Source organism: Dendrobates tinctorius, unplaced genomic scaffold (genome assembly GCF_039654945.1).
Source record: "Dendrobates tinctorius isolate UK_male_01 unplaced genomic scaffold, ASM3965494v1 ptg000196l, whole genome shotgun sequence".
Lineage (NCBI taxonomy): Eukaryota > Metazoa > Chordata > Amphibia > Anura > Dendrobatidae > Dendrobates > Dendrobates tinctorius.
In genome coordinates this window covers 16,123,627-16,140,881 of record NW_027361863.1, presented here as the reverse complement: position 1 = coordinate 16,140,881, position 17,255 = coordinate 16,123,627, and the positions used below count along the sequence as shown (strand labels likewise).

The 17,255-nt window shown below is 44.9% G+C and overlaps 1 protein-coding gene across 5 annotated transcripts; it reads right to left on the bottom strand.

Moving 5' to 3' along the window:
- Positions 1–356: 356 nt before the first annotated feature.
- On the bottom strand, positions 357–9,130 carry MRPL51 (mitochondrial ribosomal protein L51). 5 transcript variants are annotated; one of them, XM_073552916.1, is made up of 4 exons: positions 8,991–9,130; positions 6,028–6,100; positions 4,944–5,054; positions 357–597 (listed from the first exon to the last, which is right to left on the bottom strand). In XM_073552916.1, exons 1-4 carry the CDS (start codon positions 9,003–9,005, stop codon positions 401–403), a joined length of 396 nt encoding a protein of 131 aa, XP_073409017.1. In that variant the 5' UTR covers positions 9,006–9,130; the 3' UTR covers positions 357–400. The 5 variants fall into 5 exon arrangements, with proteins under 5 accessions (XP_073409017.1, XP_073409018.1, XP_073409020.1 ...); XM_073552917.1 differs by lacking the exon at positions 8,991–9,130 and adding an exon at positions 8,898–8,990; XM_073552919.1 differs by lacking the exon at positions 8,991–9,130 and adding an exon at positions 8,941–8,968.
- Between the last annotated feature and the right edge of the window lie 8,125 nt (positions 9,131–17,255).

The following is a 17,255-nucleotide window of genomic DNA, read 5'->3' as shown; positions in this document are numbered from 1 at the left end:
ACAGAGATACATGATAAGATCCTGTCTGCAGCCTCCACTAGGGGGAGCTCCCTGTATACAGAGATACATGATAAGATCCTGTCTGCAGCCTCCACTAGGGGGAGCTCCCTGTATACAGAGATACATGATAAGATCCTGTCTGCAGCCTCCACTACGGGGAGCTCCCTGTATACAGAGATACATGATAAGATCCTGTCTGCAGCCTCCACTAGGGGGAGCTCCCTGTATACAGAGATACATGATAAGATCCTGTCTGCAGTCACCACTAGGGGGAGCTCCCTGTATACAGAGATACATGATAAGATGGCACATTGCACCAGGTAAAAGAACAGAAAACAAGGCGACAAACCAATAACTACAGAAGAAATATAGTTTATTGAGTGGGCAGCAGACTGTGGGGTCACCGGTGTTTCCCGTAGCGGTTGAACCTTCTGTACAAGTAGTTGATCCTTTTGTTCAGTTTATGTCTCTCATCAAAGAACATCCGACGTCCGATCATCACCTTCTTCCTGATGCACCTCTGCAGCTCGTTCCCCCGCCAGCCCCGGAGCCAGGAAGGGCCGACGATCAGATGTTTGGGGTGCGCTTTAAAATCACCTGGAATTTACATCATAAAACATCAGATCGAATCTTTGAGACGCTTCGTTCTAATTCCTGGTTCCCTCCACATCACCACTTTATTTCTTTTCTGCCTTACTAATATCTTCTCATTCTCGGAGATGGGTTACTTAGCGGTATAAGAATTTTTTAATAGTAAATACAGTGACATCTAAAAGTCTGTGCACCCCCTGGCCAAAATTACTGTTATTGTCAACAGTTAAACGAGCTGAAGAGGAAACGATCTCTAGAAGGCCTAAAGTTACAGATCACACATTTCCTCTTTGTATTTTTGGAAAAAAAACGTAAAAATTTTTTTTTTACAAAAAAGCAAAACAAAAAAAAAAGGAAAGATATATATTATATATATTTATATTTTTTTTTTCACCACCCTTCCCTCCTTCTCGGGGCCATATCTTGTGTTATTTTTCCGTCAATATGGCCGTGTGAGGGCATGTTTTTCTACAGGACTAGTTGTACTTTTGAACGACAGCATTGGTTTTACCATGTCGTGTACTGGAAAACGGAAAAAAAAAAAAATTCTAAGGGCCATGAAATTGCGAAAAAAAAAAAAGAGCAATTCCACAATAGTTTCCCCCCCCCGCCATGTTCAGTAAATGCTAAAACTGACCTAGAAATATGATTCCGTCTCCATTTTTTAGGATCTGGGGGAGGGCTTATTTTTTAGTGCCGAGCTGACGTTTTTATTGATACCATTTGGGTGTAGATACGATGCTTGGATCGCCTGTTATTGCATTTTATTGGAAGGCTGCAGCAACCAAGAGACGTAATTTTGGCGTTTTTTTTTCTCTCGTTATGCCAATAATCTGCGGTATACTACTTTCTGGTATCACCTGCATTGAAGATACAGCATACCGATCAATCTATTGCTCAAACTATATATTCAATTGCACATGAATAATATTTTACCAAATGGATATACCTTTATACCTTGGCCATTTACATATTCATTACGGTTTTCATGTTTATTGTTTCTATTATTGTGCTGTGATATTTTGCTGTTTTTGCTCCCTCTTCATGGAGGTTTTAGCCCTGTCAATTTTATTACTATTTGAATTGGTTATTAATAAATATTGATTTTTTTATCATACTTTTGTTGGAATCACTTCTAGTCTAGTGGCCATGATGCCACATATGGACATCCTTTTTGAAATACATTGTTTGAAGTGACTAACAATTATCACCCATCGGACATATAGATATTTATGTTAAATACCGCTGTTAGAGACTGACAGCAGCATTAACATATTAACAGCCATGGGTGGATCGCGATTCCAACCGCGGCTGTTAGGGGCACATGTCAGCTGATCAGATCGTGTTTTTTTTTGTTTTTTTAGTATGTACATATATCCATTATGTACACTAGTCAGTCAGGTCATTGAGGGATCAGTGACCGGTCAGCAGTCTGCATTAGGGTACAGTTGTGGCCAAAAGTATTGACACCGCTGCAATTCTGTCAGATAATACTCAGTTTCTTCCTGAAAATGATTGCAAACACAAATTCTTTGTTATTATTATCTTCATTTAATTTGTCTTAAATGAAAAAAAAACACAAAAAGAATTGTCCTAAAGCCAAATTGGATATAATTCCACATCAAACATAAAAAAGAGGGTGGACAAAAGTATTGGCACTGTTCGAAAAATCATGTGATGCTTCTCTAATTTGTGTAATTAACAGCACCTGTAACTTACCTGTGGCACCTAACAGGTGTTGGCAATAACTAAATCACACTTGCAGCCAGTTGACATGGATTAAAGTTGACTCAACCTCTGTCCTGTGCCCTTGTGTGTACCACATTGAGCATGGAGAAAAGAAAGAAGACCAAAGAACTGTCTGAGGACTTGAGAAACCAAATTGTGAGGAAACATGAGCAATATCAAGGCTACAAGTCCATCTCCAAAGACCTGAATGTTCCTGTGTCTACCGTGCGCAGTGTCATCAAGAAGTTTATAGCCCATGGCACTGTGGCTAACCTCCCTAGATGTGGACGGAAAAGAAAAATTGAGATTTCAACGCAAGATTGTGCGGATGTTGGATAAAGAACCTCGACTAACATCCAAACAAGTTCAAGCTGCCCTGCAGTCCGAGGGTACAACAGTGTCAACCCGTACTATCTGTCGGCGTCTGAATGAAAAGGGACTGTATGGTAGGAGACCCAGGAAGACCCCACTTCTTACCCCGAGACATAAAAAAGCCAGGCTGGAGTTTGCCAAAACTTACCTGAAAAAGCCTAAAACGTTTTGGAAGAATGTTCTCTGGTCAGATGAGACAAAAGTAGAGCTTTTTGGGCAAAGGCATCAACATAGAGTTTACAGGAGACAAAAAAGAGGCAAAGAAAAGAACACGGTCCCTACAGTCAAACATGGCGGAGGTTCCCTGATGTTTTGGGGTTGCTTTGCTGCCTCTGGCACTGGACTGCTTGACCATGTGCATGGCATTATGAAGTCAGAAGACTACCAACAAATTTTGCAGCATGATGTAGGGCCCAGTGTGAGAAAGCTGGGTCTCCCTCCCTCCCTGGGTCTTCCAGCAGGACAATGACCAAAAACACACTTCAAAAAGCACTAGAAAATGGTTTGAGAGAAAGCACTGGCGACTTCTAAGGTGGCCAGCAATGAGTCCAGACCTGAATCCCATAGAACACCTGTGGAGAGATCTAAAAATGGCAGTTTGGAGAAGGCACCCTTCAAATATCAGGGACCTGGAGCAGTCTGCCAAAGAAGAATGGTCTAAAATTCCAGCAGAGCATTGTAAGAAACTCATTGATGGTTACCGGAAGCTGTTGGTCGCAGTTATTTTGGCTAAAGGTTGTGCAACCAAGTATTAGGCTGAGGGTGCCAATACTTTTGTCTGGCCCACTTTTGCAGTTTTGTGTGAAATGATCAATGTTTTGCTTCATTCTCTTTTGTGTTTTTTCATTTAAGACAAATTAATTGAAGATAATAATACCAAAGAATTTGTGTTTGCAATCATTTTCAGGAAGAAACTGAGTATTATCTGACAGAATTGCAGCAGTGTCAATACTTTTGGCCACAACTGTATGTGCACACGTTGCGGATTCTACTGCGGTGTACAGTACCATTAAAGTCAATCTAAAATCTGAAAAACGCTATGCACATGCTGCAGAAAAATCCGCAGCATAAACGCTGAGGGGTTCACTTCTGCAGCATGTCAATTCTTTGTGCGGATCCACAGACTTAACACCTGCTCCATTAAAGGAATCCGCAGGTGTCAAAATGCAGGGGAAATCCGCACAAAATCTGCACTAAATCCGCAGGTAAAACGCAGGTCATTTTACCTGCGGATTTAGCTAAATCCGCACAAAAAAAGCAGGGTGAACCGTAACGTGTGCACATACCTTTATGAGTACCTAATCACAGCACCACAAGAAGACCCCCCCAGGCCGCCCCGGGCACGAGAATATCATTAACTCAAAACTGAAAATAAAGATTACACAACAACCACAAGACGGATTTCATCACCTGGTATCCTTTTAATCAGTATAACGGCGCCGACCTGACACTGTCTGTAGGTTACTGTGCACAATCCTGCGGACAGGTTCCCATCTCAGACATGTATTGCAAATCCCAAAGATATTCCATACATATCTGAGGGGTGCAGGTCCTAGAGGTGGGACCTCCACATTTCTGAAGAACACAGTGCTATTTTACATCACCAGAAACGTAGTGTTGGTGGCAGATTTGGTGCTCTCTCCATTCACTTCTATGGGAGCTTAAAAAAAAAATAATTAAATCCTTTCATGGCAATTTTCAGCGCTCCCATAGACATGAATGGAGAGAGCTATAAGGTCACATTTCTAGCCCTGGAGGCACAAGACAGGGCCACTCGTGCAAGAGAGGTGCGAGGCTCAGAGCAGCCGTTTTGAGAACGAGGACGTGCACTACTGTTTCTACCCATTTCTATAGGAATTCTAATAATTGCCGTGCACGCTTCTTTTTTTGCCAAATTTCAGAACTCCCATAGAAGAGAACTGAGAAAGCTGCTGGGACGTCTCTCTATTCCTACGAGCGCATTCCTGGAGAGACGTGATGGTTCCCAAGTTAGTACCCTCAGCTTTCCTAGAGCTTAAGATTAAGGGTGAGCGGACCGGGGGATATTCGGGTTCGTCAGGTCGGGTACAGAACTCTACCCAAACTCCATAGAACTCAATGGAAACCTGAACTTTAGTCTGTGTTTGGAGATCAGCGGCGGCACTAGGTGTCCAGTACGAACCCTAAATTTTACAGTTCGGGTTTGCACATCTCTGCTGATGATCTACATTTTGGAGACCACCAATTTTTTTCACCACGTATCCTTGACTTACCCAGAATCCCGATATTATCATACACCCCAAACTGCGCTCTCTTTTGGTTCCAGCGGTCTACAATCTTTGGTGGTGGCAATCCGCTCCGATTCTGAGCGAGACTGCGGCTCCCTACAAGACAGCGGAGAAAGAAAGGTTACACAGCCGCATAATAAAATCCATAAATATCTGATTGCTGCGGCTCTGTTTGGTCTACTCTTGTATGCAGCCGACACAGACCACCACAAGCTGCAAACAGGAGATCAACAGACCCCCATTCTCCTGGTACTGCATGGACAATCCCTTCTTAAATACTGTAGTCCTCCAAGTAAGATATAAAAAAAAAAAACCTTATACTCAACTCCCACAATGTCAGTGCCAGGTCTTGCGGGGCTTATACTTTCCTGCAGCCAATTAGCATCCGCCAACTGGCTGCAGCGCTCACGTGACATGCCAATGTCACAAGACCGCCGGGAGACCTAATGCCGAAATTAATGGAACACCTTAACGTTATTCTGGGGGTCAGTAAGATTACTGCGATGCTAGATGTATAAAATGTTTAGCGTCTTTGAATTTTGCTAAAAAAAAACAAAAAAAAACAAAAATAAAACACAAAAATTTAAAATTTGATTTATGTTCCAATCATCAGAAACCCAGAACTTGTTTTGTGGATCTAGCCATAGTTTTATTGTTACCATCTTGAGGTACATGTACATGGGGGGGGGGGGGGGGGGCGGCGCTCAGTTTCAGCGTTCGCTCTCTACATTGGCACCTGAATGTAAGTACCTGTATGTCTCATGCTGGGAAGGGGTTAATCCCGACTGGTGGGTGGGGGCCCTATACAATGTGAATAAAAGGAGATGAGTGTTCCCTTTTGATAACATTATGGCATACCGACATGATATTCCATAACATTATGATGAGTAGAGGAGGGTCTGACCTCTGAGACCTCTGCAGATCCTGAAAATGAAGGGAGTGAGATCTCAGCCGTATTATCACTCACAGCAGCGCTCACTCGCCCTGTGGCCCCACTTATGAGGAAGTGATATCATCTCTATACAAACCATTGACCTTATTCCACCATATTGCTTTCAGAAAAACTTACCTAAAGAGAATGAGCGGGACGATTGTGACACCAGGGGGCCGCTCCCCCAGAGCAGCCGCGTCACAGCCCACATCTGTAATGAAAAATGACTGATGGTCACCGGAATGCAAGAGAAGAAAGATTTACCTCCCTCTTCCATGTCACCAAATGAGACCTCGAAGATCGGTCATATGACTTGAAAATCAAGCAAGTAAAAAACAAAAAAGTGCAAAAAAAAAAAAAAAAAAAATCCAACAGCAATAAGTGTTGTGTCTGCAGAGTTTTACAATTTATTATTATTATATGATGATTAAGCTTCATTAGCACAGACATGGGGAAAAAAAAGTATTTAAGGACTTCTTTAGTTTTTTTTTGCTTTTGTCCTCGCCTTCCAAGAGACATAACATTGTTTGTCCACCAAAAGAACCGTACAAATAACCTGATCTATTTTTTATTTTTTGCAGATGAGTTTGATTAGGGTTATACCAAATTAACAGATCTTTGTTTTACTAGTTTCCTTTTTGTAATTTTTTTTTTTTTTTAAATAAAAAATTTTGTTTTTGTCATCATTTCCTGAGACCCTTAACACTTTTTTTTCCATTGATGCAGCTGTGTGTTAGCTTGTTCTTTTACGGGAACAGTTGTAACAGTTTAACAGGCCCCATATTGGGGTATAATATATATTAAATATTCTTTTTGCTTACTTTTGGTTTTTATATGGGTGGCGGAAAGGGGAAAGGTGAATTAAAAAAAAAGGCAATTCTGTTCTTTTTTTCAGCATGCAGCATGTAGACAACTAGCATAATGATTTGTTAGTATGCATTTTCATGGATACAGCGATACCGAATATACATGCATTATTATCTAGATTTTTTCCATGTGATGGACGTAAAAAATGTTGATGATTTAAACGTGTATATATTTGTTTGTTTTTTTTAAACTTTAACTTAGGATAGGGGATAACTGGCTGATCGCCGACTGTCGGACCGCTGGGAAACCAGGCAATCTCAAAAACGGAGCATTGGAAGTCCCAGAATGGGACTCTGGAGACCCATCCTGAATACAGTAAAGGTGCAAATGTTCAGCTGGCGATTTATTAATTTTCAAGTACAGGGATCGGCTTTTTTCTTCCGTCTCTGAGGCTGTGTGCACACGCTGCGGAATCTGCTGCGGATTGATCCGCGCGGATTTTCAAAATCCGCAGGTGATTAGCCTGTGGTTTTGCCCCGCGGTTTGTCATCTCTACAGTGGAGATAGGAAACCGCTGGGGAATCTGCAGAATGAATTGACATGTCAATTCTTTCTGTGGTTTAGAATCTGCGGAAAATTCTGCAGCGTCTGCACAGCGGTTTCCATTTCCCATAGGGAATAATGGTACTGTACACCGCAGCAGAATCCGCAGCGTATGCACACACCCTGAGACAATAAATGGAGCAGAGCGCGAGCACGCGCCCCTCCACTCACGACGAGGCTGCCGAGTCCCGCTCTCAAGGACTTCTTGGGTATGTAGGTTCAGGCATCTAGTTTACAATTATGCCAGTGAAAATATTAAAAAAAGCAACCCTGCAAACAACTAAAAATGAAAATTAAACACAGAGAAATAGTATAACAAACGTGTAAAAATACTCTACTGTTATATATTTTTGTTACAACAAACAGCAAGTGCTAGTAAAAAGATGGTAACAACACGGTGTTTAGTTGATACGTTTTTTTGCAAAAAATGTATACTAAGCTGCTCTACCAAACGTCAAAGTATACCCATCTCAGAGCAGTCCCTAACCGATGTATTTAAAACCTGACCATGTGAACAGTACCTATATGAGCAGGATTCAGAAAGATAATGTCCGATGTGGACACGGCTGTATATGTGCACGGCCCATGCGTTTGCAATAAAAAGGAAATCAAGTGTTTCCATGGTGACAGACTACAAACATACATACATAGAGTCTCATCTTCTGATGCTCATGTGCGGGGACTTTCCCAGCCCCCCACCAGTCTCTGTTTATTGTCCCCTCTAAAGGCATTCCATCAACCAATCACAGGCTTTACCACCGTGGTCCCATGTGCCGTCACAAGAGTCAGAAGTATTGGGACCGGCCTCAGGTTAGCCTCAGCGGGTCAATATACCGATATATGGGGGGATTTGTTTTTATTTCCCTTCCACATAAAACTGTTGTGGAAAAAAAAAAAGTAAAAAAAAAAAAGAGAGAACCCTGTCTGGGGTGAGTTTACTGATGAATTTGCAAATCCGACCCCTGAGTACTGCCCCTATTCCTGCACTTGGGCGACTCCCCACCATCTGTGGCTCATCAGGAAGGAGAGGGGGGATGTTTTTTTTTTTTGGTGTTCAAAAACCTGAGTTTTCTAGTGGAAACTTACCAGGAAACGCTCCTCTTTGGGGAATATGTGGAGGATTCATTCAAAGGAGGTTTTTTTTTTTTTTCCTGTTTTTTGGAGCAGTTTTCATCAAGAAAGAAAAAAAAAACAGTCAAAAACTGAAAAAAAAAAAAGCAAAAAGTGGTTTTATAATAGAACAGGAAGAGTCTTTAAAACTTTTTTTTAGGTTTTTTTTTTTTTTACACTGAACTTGCTCCAAAAACTCTGCAAGAACATCGCTTTCCAAGACTGCGGGGTCCGACGACACCGGGGCCTGTCTGTAGTCTGTTACCACGGAGACAGGCATAGGTCTGCAGAGGCGCTGCGTACACAAAATGGCAGGGCAACTTTAAATCGCTTCATTTTATTATATTACAGAACAGGCTGCAAACTGTGGAGCTGCGAGTGCATGCTGGGAGTTGTAGTCCCACAATTACTGCAGAACCGGTGGACTGTGTAATAGTAACAATAAAAGAACATAATATCCAATAAGAGCGGACAGCGGAGGCTACAACCTGCATCCCCAGCCCGAGAACCGTCCCCGCAACACGCAGCTACCTCCCTCTGTCACACAGGTCACTCGTTTCTCATGGAAGTCGCCATCTTACCTTCCCAAGATGCATCGGGACCCCTAAACCACGCCTACCCTTCAAAGGCTGAAGAGAAACGTAATTAACCACGCCCTCTGCCGTTGATTGGCCAATCACTGCCCATCGAGAAGCGCCATGCTGAGTGACGTCAGCAGTCCACGCTCCTCCAGTCATGCGATGTGGAGTAGGAGTAGTGTCGCTGCAGCGAGCAGCGTGTGGTGGTCACTGCTTGGCGGAGTGCTACTGCGCACGCGCGTGGCCCCTTCTATAGCCCGTATGGTGGAGCAGTGTGGTAGAAGAGCCCATAATTCGGAGCCTCGCACACTGCAGCCCGGGTTCATCTTTGCTTTTGCGCCTTTTTCTAATTTTGTGAGTTTTGCGCCTGTTTTTTTTTGGCGCCATTATAGTCATCTTTCCACTTGGGCCTTTTTCAATTATCTGCTCTTGTTTTCTTTTAGTTTGTCGTAGTGAGAGAGTTTTAGGCTGAGTTCACACATGGCGTTTTTTTCGCGTTTCCGCGGCGGTTTTAACCGTGAAAAATAAGCATCCCATGCATTCCTATGGGATTCCGCAATGCTGTGCTAATGCTGCGGGTTTTTACCGCGGCGGAATCGCTTCACGGTAAAAAAACGCAGCATGCTTTTTAATTTCGCGGAATCGCGGCGATCCCGCACCCATAGGAATGCATTGTTCCGCTTACTTTCGGCATGTGGCTGTGCCCACCATGCGAAAAGTAAGCAGAACATTTGCGGATGGTACCCACGGTCCGGAGGAGAGGAGACTGTCCTCCGGGCTTTGGGTACCATATCCCTGTATAAATAGAATTTAAAAATATTGTTATTCTCACCTTCCGACATCCTGCGCAGCCTTCCCGCCTCTCTCCACGCTCCCGGTCCCAGTAAGCCTTTGCGAGCGATGACGTCCGTTCTCGCGGGATCGCGAAGTCTCTCGGTCATTCGCGCGACGTCGTCGCGGTAATTGTCGCAAAGGATTACTGGGACCGGGAGCGTGGAGAGAGGCGGGAAGGCTGCGCGGGACGTCGGAAGGTGAGAATAACAATATATATATATATATTTTTTTACATTCTATCTTTTACTATTGATGCCGCATAGGAGGCCTCAGTAGTAAAAAGTTGGTCACACTCGTCAAACACTATGTTTGACTAGTGTGACCAACCTGTCAATCAGTTCTCCAAGCGATGCTACAGATCGCTTGGAAAACGCTAGCATTCTGCAAGCTAATTACGCCTGCAAAATGCTAGGTTTTTCCTCGGGAAAATAGCCGGAATTTAAAATGCGATTTTCCCGCGGAATGGAATTCCGGAATTCTCGCGGTAATGTCTGCGAGAGTTCCGCTACGTGTGAACCCAACCTTAGGCTTTTCCCCGTGTTTTGGCCTGATTTATTGTATGCAACTTAAAAAGTTGCCAAATTATTTACCCAAATTTGCTTCGGTCATCCCCCGGAGGGATTTTATTTACATTGGTGATTTATTTGCCACATTTTGCTAAATATGATTTTTTTTATTTGGGGGGGGGGGGGGCGAGAAAGGTTTAAAGACAAAAATAAAGACTTTGCGTAAAATCAATGAAGCGCCTGCGCCATGCAGAAGAATAGAAAAAGAAAAGTGACAAAAAGAACCCTTCATCAGATATTACACGCTCAGCTGGAGAGATCGTGGCGGAAAATCGGAACAAAATGTGTTTGTTTTTACCATTTCTCATCTCTGTTGAGGTTATATTAGTTGGTAAACTTTATGTTTCCGCTAAAATGGTCGTCAGCAAAGATTCTTCTCTGGGGACGGTTCATTTTTCCTTTGTATGATTTTGGCCAATAAGCAGGAGGTGTCTGGCGTTCTCTGGGTGATATGGAAAGATTCATGTGTAACCAGGTGACTGACCTCACTGCAAGTGGCAGGGATATAACCCAACTTTTGTTTCCACTTTCAGTTCCAGTTAGGAACTTTCACCTCTCCGACGCCCCCCTTATCCTCAGGTCAGTCCGGGAACTGCACCTAGGATAAATAGTCGCCGAAAAGGCTGGCTTGTCGCGTACTGGCTATCGGGCACTCTGCAGTGAGGTCGGTATGTATATCACCAGGCTGGGAAGACACACATAAACATCTGATCTGTCACTGCCAGGGTTCCCCAACAACACCAGGACGCTACGCTGCCACCAGTTCCTCGTTTGATACTAAAACCTTATATCGGGTCAGGAAACAACTCCAAAGGTAGTGTGATTTGGCGCGGAGTACATGTCGGTTCTGTCATAGAGCAAGGAGAACTAAACTAGTAAATTTATATGTTTACTCCAGAAAATATCGGCAGTGTTTACAAAACTACATACGATATTACAAAAGGAGACAAAATACAATATATACAGATAGTTATAAAATAAAAGGGATTAAAATATGAAACTTACACTATCTCAGTCACTGGTATGACGTGTCGCTAAAGGGGAGGAGAGAATCCCACAGAAAAGATTCAGTCCACAGCCTGTTGCCTGGCTGTCTCTTCGGGGGTCTGAACCACTCTCAAAATGGTTGTTCTTTTATGGTTTGCCCATAAACTTAGGAACTCCCACCTTTGTTGACCTCGCATGTGGGCTGTTTCCGGGGGGAAACACCTATTTTGAAAAGTTATTAAATGCTTCTACTTGCCATATCTTTGGCTGGAGAGCTCACAGGGTGACGACAGGGACATTATATTTTCCCCGGCGAATCTACCTTTCTTTTGAGACCGAACACGGCATGTCTGTGTTACTGGGGGGCAGATGACCCCAGAGGCCGCAAAACATTGCCGTGCGTAGTCCCGATTATCCTGATCCTGGAAATCTACTCCTGTTTCTAGGTTTAATGGGAGTTATTAAATTTGAGTTTGAGCATTTTAGGATTGGGATAAAGGAAATCTTGGGGGAAAAGAAAACCAAGACTTAACTGGCCAGTGCAATAAAAGTGACCATGTGCTGAAGGGAGGGGGGGAGTGGATAGAATTTCACAGAGGCAGACTGAGGGGGCTTGAAGCTGTGTGTCTGCACACGGAGCTTAGGCCTCTTTCACACTTCAGTCTCTTGACGTCTGGAAATCTGCCGTTTTTAGAAAAAAGCGGATCCGCCTTTTTCTTTGGTGGAATCTGTTTTTTCTCATAGACTTACATTAGCGACGGATGGCTGTCCGTTTTATCCGTCATTTGATGGCTCCGTCAGCATTTCAGCGTCTGGAGTAGACGGACTTTGTAACGTTTTTTTGTCTGCGTTAAAAAGACGGATCGCGACGGATCCTGCGCCATCCGTCTTCGGCTATAAGGGAAGCCTATGGGCACAAGATCCGTCGCTGTCCGTCAAAAATGGAATCCAGTGACGGATTCCGTCTTTTGAAACAGAGCATGCCCAGAAGATTTTCTCTGTCTATTTTAACCCCTAGATGGCTTTTTCCATTCTGGAATACAAAATTCTCTCTCTCTCTCCAATCTTCACTGGATCCCTTTTTTTTCACACTTTGATGCATTTTGACTGACGCCAAAAGACTGAAGTGTGAAAGAGGCCTTAAAGGTGGAATCCACCAGAAAAAAAAACTTTGTGTGCACATATCCTAATGCGTAAAATTGAGTAGAAAGCTCAGAAATCTCAAAATATACACAAAGATTAATGCAAAAGGAATCAAATAATTTAGCGAATGAGGGGAACATTCAGAGGCTGTAAAGTCTCAGCACCACTAGAGCCGCTGACTCCCATTCATCTAACCAAAGCATCAGTCTGTAGCCGTGATGGCGAACCTATGACACACGGCCAGGTGCAGTAGCTGAGAATAGAGATGGGCGAACTCGAAGAGTAAAGTCAGGTTAGGCTTCCCGAACACTGGGTGTTTGTTGGGCTGTCATGTGCTTGGCAGCGCGGCAAACACCGCTTCTGATTGTTGGTGAAATCATCCCTGCCAGTCGGACAGCTGCGGTTCCCACACTGTCAAAAGACAGCATGAGAGCTCAGCTGTGATCGGAGGTCAACTGCTCCCATCATCCGACACCTGCTGCCGCTAATAACAGTGACAGCAGGAGCGGCAAATGGGAGTATTCATCAGTCGCTCCTGCGTTGTAAATAAATAATTTAAAAAAAACCCTGTGTGAGCTCCCCCTGTTATGAATGGGTCACCGAGGAGGAAAACAAGACCAAGCCAAGTCACAGAAAACCAGAGAGGTTGGTAACTACGCGGATTGCAGACCCCTGATCCTAACCACACAACTAACAGCAGCCGTGGAGCATACCTACGATGATCCTAGATGCCTCGTCACAGCTGGAGGACTAAATAAGCCTAAAGCAAGAAAAGGGGAAATCTAAACTGCCGCAGAACAGACCCCAAAGGAATAGACAGCCCCCACACATGTATTGACGGTGAGACAAGATGAAAACACGAACTCAGGAAGGAAAATAGGCTGAGTAAACGATGGGGCCCACACTAGCTAGAAAGGACAGGAAAGGAAAGATACTGTCTGCAATCACGCCAAAAAACCCTGCAAAAATGTCCAACACTTCTGATAGCAAAAAAATTCCCTGAAGTCACTAGACTTCTCCCACTATATCAGCACTCTGGCATATTCTGAGAACAGAGCAAAAAGAGGCCAATCTAATAAGGGACAAAAAGCAAACTGGCACATACAGTGACATAAGAGTGGAAATTCAGCACAGCCCCAGCCGGGGCTGGCTGACACAAAAAACTGAATAGACCAAACCAAATCAAATGTGAACATTAGCAAAAACAACTTAGCTTGAGAAGGCAGGAACTGAGCTGGAAACTATGACCTCAGGAGGCAGGAAAAAATCACCAGCATGGGAATAGGGAGTCAGCTGTCTTAAATCCAGTCTGAGGCTCCAGATGTCCAATCCTTTTCCTCATTATCAGGTGACAGGTCTCTGTTAATTAGATCAGCTTCACTACCTCCTGCCACCACCAGAGGGAGCCCGGAAAGAGAACTCACAACTCCTCTGGCAGCACAACCAGCTCCCTCACCAGAAACCAGAGGCAGACCAGAAAATGAATTCACAACATCCCCCCCTATTTTTGATAACTAGCCAGACAAAACTCACAGCTGGGGGCTGCAACCCTCAGCTGTCAGCATTAGCAAGGTTGGTTATCAAGAATAGAGGGGTCCCCACGCTGTTTTTAATTATTTAAATAAATAATTTTGAAAAACAGCGTGAGGTCCTCTCCATTTGTAACATCCAGCCTTGCTAAAACTCACAGCTGGTGGCAGTGGTCAGATCTGCATGGCCCCCTGGGCTGAGTATCTTTGACATCCACCAGTGTTGAAAGCCCCACTAATTAAAGGAATAAAGGGGCAAAAATGTTCCCTCTATGTCCCGGGGGCTCATACAGATCTCACCGCTGTTACCACTTTGTCACAGATGCCACCAGGAAGATCACGCAGATGTACCCTCTGTCACCAGGTTGTCAGGACAATGCAACTCTGCTGCCTCCAATCGACAGGGAAATTACACAACTGAGTGATGAGTGATGGTCGAGGCCGCGGCTGTTTCCACTACTAGGCCGGTTATTGAGGAACTCACAGTAAATGTTGGTATATAAACCTCTGATTCCAACGCATGGAATATACGTATATATACCCCAATATGATCACTGCCAACTCCAGAATACAAAAAAAACCTCTACTAGCTACCACCACCAATTTTTTATACAGGCTGACTGGACGCCCGTTACAAGTAGCATATGGCTTCAGGCAGAGGTGTATCTAGGCTTTCTGGCACCCGGGGCAAGAATTCGGTTCGGCGCCCCCCCCCAGCACATATGCGACTTGCCCACTTAGCCATGTACCCACGAGCTGCTCTCCCTAATGCTTTCAATGTTCAGTAAAAAACTGAAAGCAGGATGAGATGCTCGTTGTCACAGGACCATAACTATGAAAATCGCATATGAGTGAAATGTTCATGTGATGACTACTGGAACCTGCAGAGCTGAATCCTGACATTGCAGCTTCTGAATTCTCACAACGAATGCACTGCACACTTTTAGGATTCTCCCTTGCCGATGTACAGTAATGTCAGCACAGGTATGTGATTTGTATACTTTTGGCCACATTCCGACTAGACGTGCCCGGCCTCGCTCTGTTCATTTTCATTGAGTGAGGCCACACATGTCTAGTCAGCATGTGATCACATGTATGTAAATCACCAGCACGAGAGAATCCTGACAGCGTTCAGTGAGCACTGTGAGAATTCAGAAGTCTGCAGTCACATAGAATGACTGCAGACTCCGTACAAACCTGGAGAACCCCTTTAATGTTCCTAACATAAATAAAAACATGAGAATTAGTCGGTATCACAAATAACATTTACATCCAGGTACCTTATATATGACGTCTCTGGAGTCGTTCTCCTTCTTTTCTTCTTCTTGTCCCGACCCAATGATGAGTTTTCTCATCCACATCTCGTCTCTGCAGACTTCCATCTTCTCCGGTCTTCTGCAGCAACTCTCCACACGATGCCCTTAAAGATAGAAGTGTCATTATAATGCTCCTGAATAAAAATGTCTACACTATATTGTGGCCTCACACTATTCCCCTCCCTCCTCTAACATCCCTCTGTTCACCATACTGTCTCCTCTAACATCCCCTCTGGTCACCATACTGTCTCATATATTTACCCCCACACTCTCTATACTGTCTGCTCATACATACCCCTGACTCCCCATACTGTGTCTGTACACATCCCATCACCCTTACTCCCCATACTGTGTCCACATACATTTACCCGTTCACACCCCTTACTGTCTGCATCCATCCCGCAAACTGTTTCCTCATGCATGCCCTCATACATACATACTCTTCATTTTGTGTCCTCAAATCTCCCCACACACATTAAATCCCCCATCCCCACTCCAAATCCCCACTCCAAATCCCCCATCCCCAATCCCCCACACACATTAAGAAGCCCCATCCCCACTCCAAATCCCTCACACACAATAAATAACCCCCCATCCCCACTCCAAATCCCCCCGCACATTGAGTATCCCCCATCCCCACTCAATAACCCCCCGTCCCTGCTCCCAAATCCCCCCACACATTATGTACCCCCCCACACATTAACCCCCATCTCCACTCATTAACCCCCCACACATTAACCCCCATCTCCACTCATTAACCCCTCCACTCATTAACCCCCATCCCCACATTAACCCCCACTCATTAACCCCTATCTCCACTCATTAACCCCCCACACATTAACCCCCATCCCCACATTAACCCCCATCTCCACTCATTAACCCCCCACTCATTTACCCCATCCCCACATTAACCCCCATCTCCACTCATTAACCCCCATCCCCACATTAACCCCCATTTCCACTCATTAACCCCTATCTCCACATTAACCCCCATCTCCACTCATTAACCCCATCCCCACTCATTAACCCCATCCCCACATTAACCCCCATCCCCACATTAACCCCCATCTCCACTCATTAACCCCCATCCCCACATTAACCCCCATCTCCACTCATTAACCCCCATCCCCACATTAACCCACATCTCCACTCATTAACCCCTATCTCCACTCATTTACCCCATCCCCACATTAACCCCATCTCCCCTCATTAACCCCCACACATTAACCCCCATCTCCACTCATTAACCCTCCATTCATTAACCCCCCCACTCATTAACCCCCATCCCCACATTAAGCCCCATCTCCACTCATTAACCCCCATCTCCACTCATTAACTCATTTACCCCCCCACTCATTAACCCCCATCCTCACATTAACCCCATCTCCACTCATTAACCCCCCCACTCATGAACACCCCCCATCTCCCATCTTCGGTGGTTCTTCAGCTCCACAGAGGAGCACACTTACCACCAGTGTTCGCTCTGGGTGCCGGGGAGTGACGTCAGCAGCGTGATCACATGACCTGATCACGCTGCTGATGTCGCTCTGACCCGGCGGTCAGAGCTTCAATTGTCCTGGCGTCTGTATAGACGCCAAGTACAATTGCTGCCTGGGAGCCGGCGCGGCCTCCTTCTCTGCATCGGCTGTCAGCTTGACAGCTGACACAGAGAACAGCCGACACACAGGACGGGGGGTGGCAGAACGCAGCCGCCAGGGGGAGACACTGCGGACCGCTAGATTAGGCGGCCCGACTGCTCCCCCCTGCTGGCTGCGCCCGGGCAACTGCCCCGGCTGCCCCCCCCCGGATACGCCTCTGGCTTCAGGGGTGCGGTTTACAGAGCAAGAGGAACAGACCCACCTGTTCCGACAAGCCTACAGCCTGCAATGATCC